The sequence below is a fragment of the Chiloscyllium plagiosum genome, chromosome 16 (genome assembly GCF_004010195.1).
Source record: "Chiloscyllium plagiosum isolate BGI_BamShark_2017 chromosome 16, ASM401019v2, whole genome shotgun sequence".
NCBI lineage: Eukaryota > Metazoa > Chordata > Chondrichthyes > Orectolobiformes > Hemiscylliidae > Chiloscyllium > Chiloscyllium plagiosum.
In genome coordinates this window covers 69,178,146-69,194,433 of record NC_057725.1, presented here as the reverse complement: position 1 = coordinate 69,194,433, position 16,288 = coordinate 69,178,146, and the positions used below count along the sequence as shown (strand labels likewise).

Here is a 16,288-nt window from a genome sequence, read left to right as displayed (position 1 = left end):
CACCACCTACACTGACTGGCTCTCATTCCCACGGTCATCAGCGCATGGACATGGAATATTAACCTTTGCCCCAGTGCGGTGTAGGGCAGAGCTGAAGCACTGCTTGCCCAGCAAGGCCCAGGCTCAGGACTGACCAGCCCCCATTTACACAGGCTGTTGGTTGAAGTTGCGAGAATATGTGGCACACATATTCACAGAGCACATGGTAGCAAGGAATGACACAGAAGGCTGGGAGAGCGGGACGAGGGGTGGATGGACGACAGTCAGAGTTAAATCAGCAGCAGCACTGTGCCCCCTCTCCCGACTGAATTGGTTAGCGGAATAACCACGGGATCTGTGCACAGCAGGACTTCACAGAAGTTTGATTGAAACCTGGCAGTTGAGGAGGGTGTATAGCAACCAGCCTTTATTACTTCCGTATATTTCAAAAGAGATACTTACCTCTCACCAACGTAAAGACTGGAAAGAAATCGTCAAATCAAGCGACACCTCGGAGCAAGCGAAGGACAGGCCGAGCCCACAGGTAACGTAGCAGGATGGTGAGTGCAGACACACACACAGCACACGAGAACCACAGCACCGCTACTACGTCAAAATCTCGTCTCTCTTTAACCCAGCAACAGAAATAAAAAAGGGAACAACACCGAGCAAATGAAACTGATCACTGACATGGACAGACGCCTCGGGGCCCAAATGAAGCCTCAAGCCGGGTGACCAGCCCCTCCCATGCTTCTCTCCTCCATCAACCCACCTACCTGGCTCTGCACAAACTTCAGATTGATCCCTTCCAGGGTCACTTGCAGGAGCCCACCATCTCCGGTTTTCATGTCCTGAACAGGGAACTCTCCTCCGAGCTCGGGACCTGCAGAGGGTGACACCGTGGAGACAAGAGTGAGAAGGACACCCTCAGCCCGCTTGAAGGATGATATACCACACAATTAACATACAGGGAGATCCTAGCTTTTGAAACCAGAGTGTATCAAGATTTGTAGATGCTGGTGTTGGACTGGGGTGTACAAAGTTAAAAATCACACAACACCAGATTATAGTCCAACAGGTTTAATTAAACCTGTTCCAAATAAACCTGTTGGACTATAACCTGGTGTTGTGTGATTTTTAACTTTGAGTCTGTCAAAATATCGACAGGAAGTGACAGGCATCTGAAGCATAGATACAACAAAAGGCAGCAACCAATCTGTGCACAGTGAGATCCCACTGATGAGAGCATGTCATTGTGTAAATAAACTGCTCCTAAGGGCTTGGTTCAGACACATCTTTGAGGTTTTATGATAGGAGGAAGATTACTCTGCTCTGTTTCCAATGTGGACCCCTTTGCAGTCTTATTATTCAGGAAGTTCTCGATGACTCAAGGACATTGAGAAGAGCCAGCATGGTTTTATGAAAAGGAAATTAACCAACTTACTGGAGTTATTTGAAGGAGTAACATGCTATAGAGAATGGGCAGCCTGTTGGTGGACAGGACTTGGATTTCCAGAAGGCATTTGATAAGATTCCCTCCAATATGTTATTGTGCAAAGTGGGCATTACAATATTAGCTTGGGCAGAAGATTGGCTGGCTAGCAGAAAACAGATCGTGCACACAACAGTCTTTTACAGATTCACAGAATATGGCAAGTGGGGTCCCACTGGGTACTGTGCTGGGCAGTCAACAATTTACAATTACTAAGGTGAGGGAGGTGAAGGTGTGGCAGCTAAATTCATGGAGAACACAAAGATAGAGAGGAAAACATGTAGTGAAGTGGACATAAAGACGCAGACGGATAAAGAGAGGTTGAGCTAGTAGGCAAAACATCTGGCAGATGGAGTGTAATGTGGGGAAAATGATAAGTTGTTCACTTTGTAAACATGTGTCTTTTTATTTTCTGTTTTTCTGACTAGGGACTGAAGTGAGAAATGAATGGTTTTATAAACCAAGTATGGTCGGAGGATTGTCGCATGTTCTGGAAGTAAATGACCTGTCACTCATTGTAAGCAGTGGTTAAACTGTGGTTACAGATGAACTAGAGCTCAGGGGATTTGTGTACAAATGCAACTTTGGTCTGCGCACTATCTGCTGGTTATCCATGACAAAGGCTTTCTACTTGTTAACAATTATGTAGTTGTTACTTGGGTAGCTGAAAAGCTTGCGGCTCTAAATAAGACAGAAGTTATTGGACTCAGGAGCTCTCTCTGTTCTCTGCATATGAAAAGCCTGTTCAAACCTGAAGAAAACCAATTTTACCTTTTCTTCAGCTGCTGTAAGCTATGACTTTTAATTATTAGGTCGGAGACATTTTAGAACTACTATGCAAATCAGCAGAAGCATCTGAACAAGGAAGACTGAAGCAGTATTGTGAACAATTATCTCAGCAAATCCTGTGGATAGGATCCACTGAACTGCCTTCCCAGTCCTCCCCTCCACCCATACATCCATTTTTCCTTCATGTGCGCATATATATATATATACATGCACAGACACAGACATTTACAAAGTGCACACATGTAAGGGGAAATTTATAAAGCAATTAGAGTATTAATTACTAGAATTATATGCTCCAGTACGTATCTGTTGACCTGCAGCTCATGTCTATTTATTTGTGGTAAATAGTGATTTTTGTGAAGAAACCTGGTCCCAGTTGTCTCCCAACCTGTCTGAAATTCAGGTAAATTGGGGAAATTCATGCATTTTAATAAAAATCTTCAACTTTTGTGACAACTCAGGAATAGCAGGGTTTGTTTTCCAATGTGCTACCCCAGCAAGGCAGAACAACTTGATTATTATTTTAACGGAGCATGTCTGCAGAGTTCCGAGGTGTAGAGTGATTTAAGTGCATGAGTCACAGAAAATTAGCACACATGTAAAGCATGTCATCAAGAAAGTTAATCGGATGCTAGGCTTTATTACAACAGGAATTGAATACAAAGGAAGGATGTGCTAGTTATACAGGACGCTGGCGAGAGCATATCTTGAATACTGTTTGCAGTTTTAGTCTCCTTGTTTAAGGAAAGATGTGAGTACATTGAAGACAGTTCAGAGGAGATTCACCAGATTAATATGTGGAATCAGAGGTGATCTTAAGAAGAAAGGTTGGACAGGCTGGGCTTGTTTCCACTGAGAAGAGGGAGGGGTGATTTGATTGAACTGTATAAGATCCTGCATGGTCCTGTCCAGGTGGATAAGGAAAGGGTATTTCCTTTTATGGGTGTTTCCCAAATGAGGTTGGGGGTGGGGGGGGGGGGTGTCACTGTTTAACAAGTAACTACTGTCCTTTAGGACAGAGATAGGAAGAGTATTTCCTCAGAGTTGTGCGACTTTGGAACTCTCTGCCTCAGAAGGTAGTGGAAGCGGGGTCGTGAATATTTTTCAGGCAGTTAAGCAGAGAATTGAGAGTTAATGGGAGTAGATGGGAATGGGGACTTTGAAACACAAACAGATTAGCAATAATCTTAATGACTGAAGCAGGTTTGAAGGCTAAATGGCCTACATTTCCTCACAATTTATATGTTCGTATTTACGAAAGACAACATCAGAAAGTGTGGCACTCCCTCAGTACTGACCCTCCAATAGTGCAGCATTCCATTAGCTTTGACTCCTTGACAAAGCAACACTCCCTCTGTACTGACCCTCCGACAGTGCAGCACTCCCTCAGTACCGACCCTACCGACAGAGCAGCACTCCCTCAGTACCGACCCTCTGACAGCGCAGCACTCCCTCAGTACCGACCCTACCGACAGAGCAGCACTCCCTCAGTACCGACCCTCTGACAGCGCAGCACTCCCTCAGTACCGACCGTCCGATGGTGCAGCACTCCCTCAGTACCGACCCTGACAGTGCAGCACTCCCTCAGCACTGACCCTCCGACAGCGCAGCACTCCCACAGTACCGACCCTCCAACAGTGCAGCACTCCCTCAGTACTGACCCTCCGACAGTGCAGCACTCCCTCAGCACTGACCCTCCGACAGTGCAGCACTCCCACAGTACCGACCCTCTGCACAAAAATCTCCCTCACTACAAATCCTGCAAAAGTATGCTGTTCCTTCAGAACTGACCCTCTGAAAGTAGAGTGCTCCCTTAGCACTGACCCACCAATAAAAGTGGGTCAGTGCTAAGGGAGCACTCCACTACACTCAATTAAGTGTTGCAAAATGGTATGCAGAATATGTTGAGGAATATCAGATTGTTTAAATGAAGAGAATGGAACCTGTTATGTAGCTCTCTCAAAGACTGTACAGTTGACAGCACTATTTAAAATTGCTCATTCACAGATTTACTACATTAACTACTTGGCTGAGGATGAAGATGAAATATCAGAGATTAAGACAAAATGGAAATAAATCAAGGGACTAGACCTACAGGATTCCAGACCAGCTACAAATTGATCATGCGGAATATGATCAGATTGAAACGGACAAATCTGTGACTTCCATTGCATCTGTCTAGTCAGGACCATAAAAAGAAATTGATGAGCAAAGTGTCACCGTAATCTTGGACAACCTCTCCATTGAAGAGCTAATGCATTACTTAGGGAAATTGAGGGTGAAGCATTGTGAAATGATGGCCTCTTAAGAGTAACCTCTGCAGTGGGAAAGTGTGAGAATTGTATTAGAGGCTAAAATAGATCAAGTGTCACTTTGATTCAGCAACTTATTTGAAGAATGTTAGCCTATTGCTAACAATCAATAGAAGAACCTCACATAAAAAAAAAATGTTATGGGTTTCAAAACTGAAGTGGAAGGATTGCGAAGTGTGATTGGGCTGCTGGGCCACCACATCAGGCCACATGCCAGTTTTGAAGTTTTAAAGTTGAGTATGACTCTGAATAATTCCAAGGTGGAAAAAACTGGAATTTGAGGGTATGGGCTATAAGGACAAGCTAGTAAAACTCAGGCTGTTTTCTCTGGAGCTGCGGAGGTTGAGGGGAGACTTGATAGAAGTCTATAAAATTATGAGATGCATAGATAGGGTTGACAGTCAAAATCTTTTTACCCAGAGTTGAAATGACCAATATTTGGGTGCATGCACTTCAGGTGAGAGGGGTAAAGTTCAAAGGAGATGAGAGGGGCAAGTGTTTTATTTTGCAGAAAGTGGTAGGTGTCGGGAACACACTGCTGGGGTGGTGGTGGAGGCAGATAAGATAGGATCGTTTAAGGTTACTTTTAGATAAGCACATGAATTTGCAAGGATCGGTGGGACGTGGACCATGGGCAGGTGGAAGGGATTAGTTTAATTTGGGTCACGCTCAGCACAACATTGAGGGCCGAAGGGCCTGTTCCTGTGCTGCACTGTTCTATGTTCCATCATTCTAACATTGAATACTGCACACGATCCCCGACCATGTGTGAAGGTTCTCTCTCGCAGTGTGTGAAGGTGTGTACGTGTTTCCTGGCATGGACAAAGGCTAATTCACTCAGGAACCGTCTAACGCTGATACACTAATCATGTTGATATCATACCTGGTTTTATGCTCTGTTGTCTTGCAGCTGCACGCTCCATGCTGTCCTTCACACAGTAGTACAACTCTCGACACTACCAGAGAACACATGATAACTGGTGTTAGTGACATCACATGGAACATACAACAGTACAGCGCAGGAACAGGTTGTACGGCTCACCTCGTTTGTCGGCGATAAGACAATTGAGGCTTAACGGGTGTTTGAAGAGATTTCTCTACCACTGCCTATCCATGCTTCAAGATTCACCTGGCAGATTTGCTGGGCACCGTCATCTTTCCTACTCGAGATCTACAGGACCTGATTGATTTGGTATGGTGGAGGAAAACCACGTGCTCATCTGATAATCAGAAACTCCGATTAGATTAAATTCCCTACAGTGTGGAAAGGGGGCCATTTGGCCCAACCAGTCCACACTGACCCTCCGAAAAGCAACCCACCCAAACCCATTCCCCTCTGACTAATGCACCTGACACTATGGGCAATTTAGCATGGCCAATTCTGGACTGTGGGAGGAAACCGGAGCACCTGGAGGAAACCCACCTGACACAGGGAGAATGTGTAAACTCCACACAGACAGTCACCCAAGGCTGGAATCGAACCCAGGTCCTTGGTGCTGTGAGGCAGCAGTGCTAACCACTGAGCTATCGTGCCACCCCATAAGATGTATTTACTACATGATTACAACTATCTATAGGTTACAGTGATGGATTGGACATTGTTCCAGAGACTGTGAGGAAAACTCAGATGGTAGGTCTTATTCCTTCCAGACCTTTATCTATTCTTCCCAAACTGTTTGGCATCACCTTAAGACTGCGCTGCTGAAGACACTTGCTAGAATAAGCCCTTTCAGAGCTTGACATGCTTATACAACAAGTCTTTTTTTGATATATGAAGAATATTTTTACATTTGTATACATATTTACATCTACCTGTACCTCAACTACTTCCCAGAGGTCACACTCACCACCCTTACTCTCCCAGGCACCACACCAATCCTACAACCACTCTCCTGGATAACCATCTCAATTACTCTCCCAGAAACCAATCATACTCACTCTACCACACACTGATCAGATTCTAGGGAGTAGATTCACTCTGAAAGAGGGTCTAATTTATTGCATGATAGCCATCAGGTATACTGATGGGATTGTTACTGATAGCAAGGGGAGAACCTGGATGATGGGTACCGAGTTGGATGATCAGCCATGATAATACTGACTGGTGGTACGGGCTCCAAGAGCTGAATGGCCCACTTCTTGTTCCCATTTTCTACATTTCTAAGATGCTCTCCCACCAAACCTACATATCATCATGGTGGTGCACATTACCTCAACATTAACCTTTTCATGTGTTTACACAATAGGGGAGCAGACAGAGGCAGAGTGGAAAAGACCACATGAGAGCAAATCCAGAGTTTATACCTTCTTGGTGTAGAACTTGTTGAGCTGGGTCTCCTGCCCATTACGTCTCCACAAACAAAGGACCTTGGTCTTTGGACAGTATGTCATGTTAATGAGCTTCTCATACCACCAGCGTTCGTAGACAGTGCCAATATTACTGCGCAGCACAATGCAGTCATCACACACCTATCAAACACAAACAGTACATAGTGCTAGAGTCAGGCATCTACAGGACAGACACCAACAATCACAGTTTATAAATAAAAAGTCTTCACATAAACACACAGATACTAAACCAGTTAGATCATAGAGCCCTACAGCACAAAGGCAGGCCCTTTGGCCCAAACTGGTCCACACCGACAAAAATGTCCATCCACCCTAATCCCATTTCCCTGCAATGGGTCCATATCCTTCTAAACTTTTCCTATTCATATATTTGTCCAAATGCCTTTTAAATATTGTTAATGTACCCACCTCAACCACTTCCACTGGCAGCACATTCCATCTGCGTACCATCCTCTGTGTAAATAAAAAAGGCTGCCCCTCAGGTTGCTTTTCATTCTTTCCCTTCTAACCTTAAACTGATAACCTCCAGTCCTCGATTCCCCAACCCTGGGAAAAAGACTGAGTGCATTCACCCTATCCATGCCTCTCATGATCTTATACACTTCTATAAGATTTCGCCCTCAGTCTCCTACACTTGAAAGAAAAAAGTCCTAGCTTGCCCAACCTCTCCCTATAACTCAGACCCTGGAGTCCTGGCAACATCCTTGTAAATTTCATCTGCACTTTTTTTCCAGTTTAAAAACATTCTTCCTATAGGAAGGTGATCAAAACTGAACACAATATTCCAAGTGCAGCCTCACCAATGGCCTGTACAACTGCAACATAACTTCCCAACTTCTATAGTCAATACTGATGAAGGCCAGTGTGCCAAAAGTATTCTTCACTGTCTTGTCTACCTGTGGCTCCACTTTCAGAGAACCGTGCACCTGAACTCCAAGGTCCCTCTGTCCCACTACACTCCTTAAGGCCTTACCATTCACCATGACACTCCTATTTTGATTTGATTTTCCAAAAGTAAAGACCTCACACTTATCTACATTAAACTCTACTTGCCATTGCTCAGCCCAGCTGATCAAGGTCCTGCGGCAATTTCTGATAACCTTCCTCACTGCCCACAATACTGCTTATTTTAGTGTCATCAGCAAACTTAATAGTCATGCGGTGTACATTCTCATCCAAATCATTGATATAGAACACAAGCAGTAATGGGCCCAGCATCGACCCGAGACACTCCACGAGCCACAGGCCTCCAGTCCGACAAACTTCTTCCCACTATTACCCTCTGCTTCCTACCATCAAGCCAACTGTGTATCCAATTTGCCAGCTTCCGCTGGAGTCCATGAATCTAACCTTCCAGAGCCATCTACCATGTGGACCTTTACCAAAGGCCTTACTGAAATCCGTATAGACTACGTCTACCGCCCTGCCCTCATCAACTTTCCTGGTCACTTCCTCAAAGAACTCTAACAAATATGTGAGGCATGATCTCCCACTCAGAAAGCCATGCTGACTACTCCTAACCAAACATTGTCTTTCCAAATGAATGTATACCTTATTTCTCAGAACCTTCTCAAGTAACTTCCCACCACAGACATTAGACTTACTGGTCTATAGTTCCCAGGTTTTTCTTTGCAGCCCTTCCTGAATAAGGACACAACATTCATTACCCTCCAATCTTCCGGGACCTCACCCCTGGTGAACGATGATACAAAAATATCAGCCAACGCTCCCACAATTTCCTCTTGAGCCTCCATCAGTGTTCTTGGATATATCTGGTCAGGACCAGGAGTTTTATCCACCATCATACATTCAACACCTCCTCTATGGTGATATGGATAGTCCCCAAGATGTCACCACTAACTTCCCCAAGTCTTCATGTCTTTCTCCACAGTAAATATAGAGAAATATTCATTGAGAACCTTGCCCATTCCTGCAGTTCTACACATCTATGTCCACTTTGACCCTTGAGGGGTGCTATATTCTCTCTAGTTATTCCTTTTCATTTAATATACTTAAAGAACTCTTTGGATTCACCCTAATGGTAAGGTCTTAGGGAGTGTTGCTGAACAAAGAGACCTTGGAGTGATAGGTTCATAGTTCCTTGAAAGTGGAGTTGCAGGTAGATAGGATAGTGAAGGCGGCGTTTGGTATGCTTTCCTTTATTGGTCAGAGTATTGAGTACAGGAGTTGGGAGGTCATGTTGCAGCTGTACAGGACATTGGTTAAGCCATTGTTGGAATATTGCATGCAATTCTGGTCTCCTTCCTATTGGAAGGATGTTGTGAAACTTGAAAGGGTTCAGTAAACATTTATAAGGATGTTGCCAGAGTTGGAGGATTTGAGCTATAGGGAGAAGTTGAACAGGCTGGGGCTGTTTTCCCTGGCGCGTCGGAGGCTGAAGGGTGACTTTATAGAGGTTTATAAAATCATGAGGGGCATGGATAGGATAAGTAGACAGTCTTTCTGTGGGGTGGGGGAGTCCAGAACTAGACGGCATGGGTTTAGGGAGAGAGGGGAAAGATATAAAAGGGACCTAAGGAGGAATGTTTTCACACAGATGGTAGTACGTGTATGGAATGAGCTGCCAGAGGAACTGGTGGAAGCTTGTACAAATGCAACATTTAAAAGGCATGTTCAAGACTTGGAGACAGTTCAGAGGAGATTTACAAGAATTACACCAGAAAGGAGGGATTTTAGATACAAGGAAAGATTGGGCCTATTCTCCATGGAGCAGAGAAGATTAAGAGGCCATCTTTATTGAAGTATTCAAATTTATTGAACAATTATGACAGGGTAAAGAAGGCTATTCTATTTTCACTAGTTGGTATGTCAGTAACTAAGAGTCACAATTTCAAGATTGTCAGCAAAAGAGCTAAGAGTGAGATGAACAGGAACTTCTTTATTCAGAGTTGTTAGAATTTCGAATGTGCTGCTCAGGAGAGTGGAGGAGATGAATTCCACAGGAGTTTTCAAAAGACCTACATATATGTTTGAAAATGGTGAATTTAGAGGATGAGGGAGATGGGCCTGGGGATGGGACTATCTTGCTAGCTCCTTTGGGAGCTCGTACAGACACAATGGGTTCAATAACCACCTTCTGTACTATAAAATTCTTTGATGTGAATCAAGATGGCCAATAGAATACTGGCCTTCATATCTAGAGGACTAAAGTACAAGAATGCAGAAGTTATGCTGCAGCTACACCCTGGTTAGACCCCACTTGCGAGTATTGACAGTTGATCTGGTCACCCAAATCTTAAGAATGATATATCACCCTTGGAGGAAGTGCAGCATTTACATGATGATGCCTGGAATTCAAACGCTAAGTTACGAGGAGAGATTATACAAATTAGGCCAGTTTCTCTTGAATTTAGAAGGTTAAGGGTAATCCGATCAAAGTCTCCAAGATAATAACAGGAAAAGGCAGCGTAGATAAAAAGACAGTGGATAGAGATAAACTGTTTCCGCTGGTTGGAGATTATAGAATTAGAGGATAAAGTCTGAGAATTAGAGCCAGATTATTCAGGGGAGATGCTAGAAAGCATTTTTACACACAATGGGTAGCTGGTGTTTGGAATTCTCTTCCATAAACAGCTGGATCAGCTGTTAGTTTTAAATCAAAAATAGGTAATCTTCTGTTCAGCAAAGACATGGAGTTAGGCCACAGATCAGGCATGATCTCACTGCATGGTAGAACAGACTGAAGGGCCAACTGAGTTAGTATGACTGCACCATACACCAAAGGTGGAGGGGATGGAACGTGTGTGGTGTGTGCATGTATTGGAGCTTGGAGAGGAGACAGGGACACGAGAGAAATCAATACCACAACGCCAGTGAGGAGCAGATCAAGAGAAATGTGAACTATTACTCAGATACTGAAGGACATTGAATGGCAGATGGATTTGTAGGTGTTGTATTCAGCTTCGCAAAGAGAGCGCAACATGGCTAAATGTCACATGGCATGTGCATGCCTTGGGCTTGGCTCAGAGAGCATTAGTGGTGAGCCATTTACTTTTCATTGCACAGTCTCCATCATGCAGCACTCAGGGTTGTCTTGTGCTTTACAATTTTGGTGTAATTCAGGCGCCTAGTACCTCCATGAAGAAGATTTCTCCATTGGTGTCTGTTCCTGCATGCACCACGAAGGTCTGCTTCTTGATGTGACGGCTGCCACACGGTCGAATGTGGAGATCGCGGCTCTCCTGAGAAATAAATGCAAAGCCATGAGGGCAATGGCCATCACCCACAGGCCAGAGATGACACATCACTGACGAACCCATCTCTAAACCTGCAGCAGGATCTCCTGAGCACAGACTGTATCCTCTCACTTGTCCTGATGTCCCTTACCTGGCTGCAGCCCTCCCAATGTGTCTGACCACAATCCCTCTGCTGATTGTCCAACTGTAATCTACACGCTCACTCTGTTCCTCACTGCAAAATATCTTCTGGAAGTGACCTCAATCCTGTTTTTGTGAGTAAGCAGGCCACTATGGTGTTAACAGATTCATGAAGCATTTACAACACATAGGGGAAAACAGGTAATACCTTCAGGCTTCGCATTTAGTTCACAAAACACCAGAGTCCAGTTCAGTTTCACTCCTAGAAAGGAAGGCAGGGCTCTTCAGGGAATCTCTCACCTCAGGAGGATTTATGCAGCTTTCAATCACAATGAGATCTGTGGGCTATTGAGAATTTAAGCTTAAGCTTTTGATTTGTGCTAAGTTCAGGTTGGCAGATGTGGCAAGGACTCACTGAACTATCAAGAGTTGAAGAGTACAATTTCTCTGGATTGGAGTCTCTGGCAAATAGCATCAGGAACATGTTGAAACTTCACTGTTTTAAGATAATCCAACTATCTTTTTGGATAGCTTGGTTTGTTTTTATTTCTTGTTTTGCATCATCAACTGCAGTTATTGTTTTTAAAAAATCCCTGAATATAACTTAATGACTAAACATGTTAGCCCAATAGACCAAAATCATCGAATCAATTAAGCCTACCTTCATTTTGGGATCTCAATTGCCCTGTACTAAAATCCACTGAAACCGCAACACTGTATACTTCCTATCTTGTGATTAACTGTAGTCTTCTTGCGCTAAGTGTCTCTAACTGGATCGTTCCTACATTGAGTGTGCCTGACAGTAATAGCTGCTGCCGAGTGTACTTGACTATAATCTGAGTTTACATCTCAGGGTGGGAGAAGTGGTCAGCAGTGGAATACTCACCAGATGTGGAAGGCGATCAAGCAGGTCATTCACTTCCTGACTGTGCACCAGCCCAATGTGCGATTTACCCATCAACCTCCTCACCTTCTTCCGGATGTCATTCTTGTTGACCTGCAAATAGGATGTGACGCCCAGTTACCCTCAACATCCACAAAATCCTCAACAAATCACCACCAAGCTTCGCTGTCACCCACAGCTCAACTCCTGCTCGAAAACAAAGCTTCAGCACAAAGATACCATCAACTTTGATTTATAATGGGATAGCATTGGCTTCAAGCTACAACATGTTTCACAGCATTCAGAAACAAAGTAGTATACTAAATTTTGAAAGGAGGAAGTATCTGGTCAGGTCAGTTGCCCTAAAAGAAGGAAAGAAAAGGGAAGTAGTATCAGGAAGGTATTCCAGAGTTTGGGATCTACGCAGCTGTAGGCTCAGCCACCAATAGTAAAATGATTAGAATCAGAAACATACAAGAGACCAGATCATTAGGGGAATGCCGATGTATTGGAAGATTGTGGATTCAGAAGGGATTACAGAAATACGGCTGAAGGAGGTTAGGGAGGATTGGAATATGATCAATGAGAAGGAATGGCAAACTTGAAAAAATAAGTCATTGCTAGCCTAGGAGCCAATGTTGATAAGCACAAGTGAACAGGGGTGGAGGTGGAATAGTGCGAATTAAAACAGGGGGCAGAGCTTTGTGCGACCTAAAGAGGGAGACGGCACAAGGGTTAGAATCACTAAGGGGCAGGAAAAGCACAAGCAATAAAAGAAAAACAAAAAAAAAGCCGAAGTACTGCAGTTGCCGGAAATCTGAAACAGAAACAGCTGGAGAAAGTCAGCATCCTTGGAGACAAAACTGAGTTAACATTTTGGGTCCAGTGACCCTTCTTCAGAACTCAGAGCACAAATAACGATGGCTTCAGAAGCTGATGAGTTGAGGCAGGGGCCAAACTGGGCAACCTCACAGAGACAGGAACAGCAATGGATAAACAAGTGGTCAGAGGTTCATTCAGGGTTGGAACCAACAGAAATAATACCAATAGGCAGGCTCATTTCAGACTGAGTGAGGGAGCCGGCAGCTCACAATGAAGAGACTGCAGCTTCAGTCTTCTCAATATTCAATTGAGGGAAATGTTTGCTTATCCAGCACTTGACGACCAGCTTAAAGTCAGAGGAGGACTGCAGAGTGGTGGGGGCAAGGTCCAATGTATGCGTTGACAAACAAAACCATGCTGCTGAGAGGACAGATAAGGAATAGGAGGTGGAACCAAGAATAAATCTTCGAGGGACTCCAGAGGGCAAGGGTGGAGAAGCAGCAAGTGAAGGCATTTGTTGGTGATTCGCAGGATACTTCGAGACAGCTAAGAATGGAACTGGATGAGAACAGTCTCATCCAACTGGACAAATGGAGAGGTGTTGGAGCAGGATGGTTGGTCACTCTGCGAAAGGCAAAAGCCAGAAAGGAGAGCCAAGGTGCTGGGAGGGTACTGTAGGCTCCCCAAACAGTTCGAGAGAAATAGAAAAGCACATATGTAAGCAGATTTTAGGGAAGTGTAAAAGTAATAGGGTAGTGACAGTAACTAGGGCAGTGTGTGAAAAGTTTGGAGGGAGCAGAATTCTTAAAATGCAAAGTATATAGAAGGTCGAACAGGACAGGGGGTGATCCTGCACTTCAATGGCAGAACCCTTAGAAGCATTTACATGGAGGGATCTAGGCAGACAGGTGCATAGTTCCCTACAAGTGGCAACAGAAGTGGAGAAGGTGGTCAAGAAGTCAAGTGGCATGCTTGCCTTCATCAGCTAGGGCATAAAGTATAAAAATTGGTGATGTTGAGACTGTGTGGCACTGGAAAAGCATCTGAGGAGCAGGAGAATCGATGTTTCAAGCATGCTCATATTGTTCCAGCACCACACTCTCGACTCTGATCGCCAGCATCTGCAGTTCCCACTTCTCCCATAAAATTGGCAAATAATGTTACGGCTGTATAGATCTTTAGGGAGACCACATCTGGAATATTGCGTACAGTTCTGGATGCCACACTATCAGGAGGATGGGGAGATAAACGGACTGGTCAGATCAGTGGCAAATGGAATTCAATCCAGATAAGTGTGAGGTGATGCAGTTGGGCAGGACAAACAAGGCAAGGGAATACAAGAAGAACAATAGAACTCTGGGAAGCACTTAAGATCAGCAGGAACTACTCCACATGCCCACCTATCCCTTAAGTTCCCACGACAGGTGAATAAGTGATTAAGAAAGTACACTTGCCTTCATTAGTCAAGTGGTAGTATGTAAGAGCAAGGAAGTTATGCTGAAACTGTATAAAATGTTGGTTAGGCTAGTTCTGGAATCCACATTATAGGAGGGACATGATTGCGCTGGCAAGGGCACATGGGAGATTTATCAGGACGTTGCCTTGGTTGGAGAGTCTTAGTTCTGAAGGTAGATTGGACAGACTGGGGTTGTTTTCCTTACAGGGAGGGGTCATGATTGAGATGTGCAAAATTGAGGGGGATAGATAGGGTAGTCCAGAAGAAACTTTTCCCCTTAGTGGAGGGTTCAATGACCAGAGCCAGAGACTTAAGGCAAGGAGCAGAAGCGATGTGTGGAAACCTTTTGTCACCCAGAGGATGGAGGGAATCTGGAGCTAACAGCCTGTAAGGATGTTAGAGGTGGAAACCTTCATAACATTTAAGAAGTATTCAGATGTGCATTTACAATGTCAAAGCATACAAGACCAAGTGCTGGGAAATGGGTTTGAAATAGTTAAGATTCTTGCTTTCACTGATTTGGACGTGATGGGCTGAAGGGCCTTTTTCTGCGCTGTAGATCTCTGACTCTAAGGACAAGGAGAAAGATGTCACTTGTGATTCTGCTAAGGGTTGTTTCAATACTGTGGCAGAGTGGAGAATAATTGGGGGGGGGGGTGGATTTAAACATGAATTTCTGAGAAACGTATTTGAGACATGATTACAGACTCAAGGATTTTAGAGAAGAAAGGAAGGTTGCAGATGGGGCAGTAATATTTAAGGACCAAACAGCAAAGGGCTTGGTTTTTGGAGGGAGGGGAGAGGAGAGAATGGATATCACCGGAGAGGGGACAGTTAACAATACTGACTGACACAGGGACTGGGAGGGAAAGATGGGTGACAGACAGTTGAGGTAACAGCAAGTGGACCTCATGGATAATAGGACCTTAGAGAGGACAAGGAGAAAGAGAACCTTTGCCAAGAAATACAATTCTGATCCTGTAAGAGTTTGGTGAGACAGTGTAGAGAGAGCTTTACTCTCATGCCTGTGCTATCCTGTCCTGGGCCCTAACGGCTGTGTATAAAGTAACCATAGAGGGCTGACCTTGACCATCAGCATGTAGATGATCATATTGTACAGCAGCGTAGACAGCAATCGGTCTTCATCATCTTCCAGCCGCTTTCGATCATGCTCGCCCAGTGACTCATACCTGGGGGAAGAGTGCAAGACTAGTTAACTGGTTACCCTCGCCACACAGTATCCACTTCACACATCACAGCCGAATGGCAGAGGTCTGCCCTACCTGTCAATCATTTCTTGTGGTCCCTGATCCATGCCCATCCCTTCTCTTTCTAACATCACAGCATCAAGGTACGTGTCCTCCCAGAACTGGACCTGGTCCCACAGTACTGAGCGTTCCTTGCCTGTGGAAGGGGAGCAATAGGTGAGATAGTTGCAGTAAATCATCCCTCACCCACCCACTGCACAATCTCAGGACCAACCCTGAACAGCGCAGAGTGTCAGCCATGTGCCTGGAGCTCAGATTTACTGGAGCAGATTTGGAGTCACATGCTATTCTTCCCAGAGAGGGGTCAAGGGCAGGGAGCAAGAGAGATCAGGACATGGCCAGACACCCAGCAACGGAGCAGGATCATCATCTTGCAACAAGGATGGAAGGGCAATTAATACTTAGCAAGTGATCAAGATGATCAATACTCAGTTTGGGGGTGAGGGGAAACTACACAGCAAGGTTTTGAGGTTGTGCAGGTGGAATTGGAAGGTTTTTGGTGACAGAATCATGGGGGACCCTGGGGGGGAAGAGAGGTGTTGAGACATGTTGTGGGAGGCACCGACGTCACGGCGGATGAGGGGGCAGAAAAGGAGGTGCC

At 44.7% G+C, this 16,288-nt stretch overlaps 1 protein-coding gene across 3 annotated transcripts in view; it reads right to left on the bottom strand.

Annotated features, from left to right (window-relative positions):
- Positions 1 to 686: 686 nt before the first annotated feature.
- The window catches only part of LOC122558000 (MAP kinase-activating death domain protein-like), a 32,954-nt gene continuing 17,352 nt past the window's right edge, over positions 687 to 16,288 (bottom strand). For all 3 annotated transcript variants that reach the window (XM_043706312.1, XM_043706313.1, XM_043706314.1), the window contains 7 exons: positions 15,703 to 15,823; positions 15,504 to 15,609; positions 12,145 to 12,255; positions 11,016 to 11,123; positions 6,877 to 7,041; positions 5,456 to 5,528; positions 687 to 862 (listed from right to left, as the gene is read on the bottom strand). In XM_043706312.1, the coding sequence (XP_043562247.1) occupies positions 702 to 862; positions 5,456 to 5,528; positions 6,877 to 7,041; positions 11,016 to 11,123; positions 12,145 to 12,255; positions 15,504 to 15,609; positions 15,703 to 15,823 (845 nt within the window). In that variant the 3' untranslated portion in view covers positions 687 to 701. The remainder of the gene's footprint in view (positions 863 to 5,455; positions 5,529 to 6,876; positions 7,042 to 11,015; positions 11,124 to 12,144; positions 12,256 to 15,503; positions 15,610 to 15,702; positions 15,824 to 16,288) is intronic.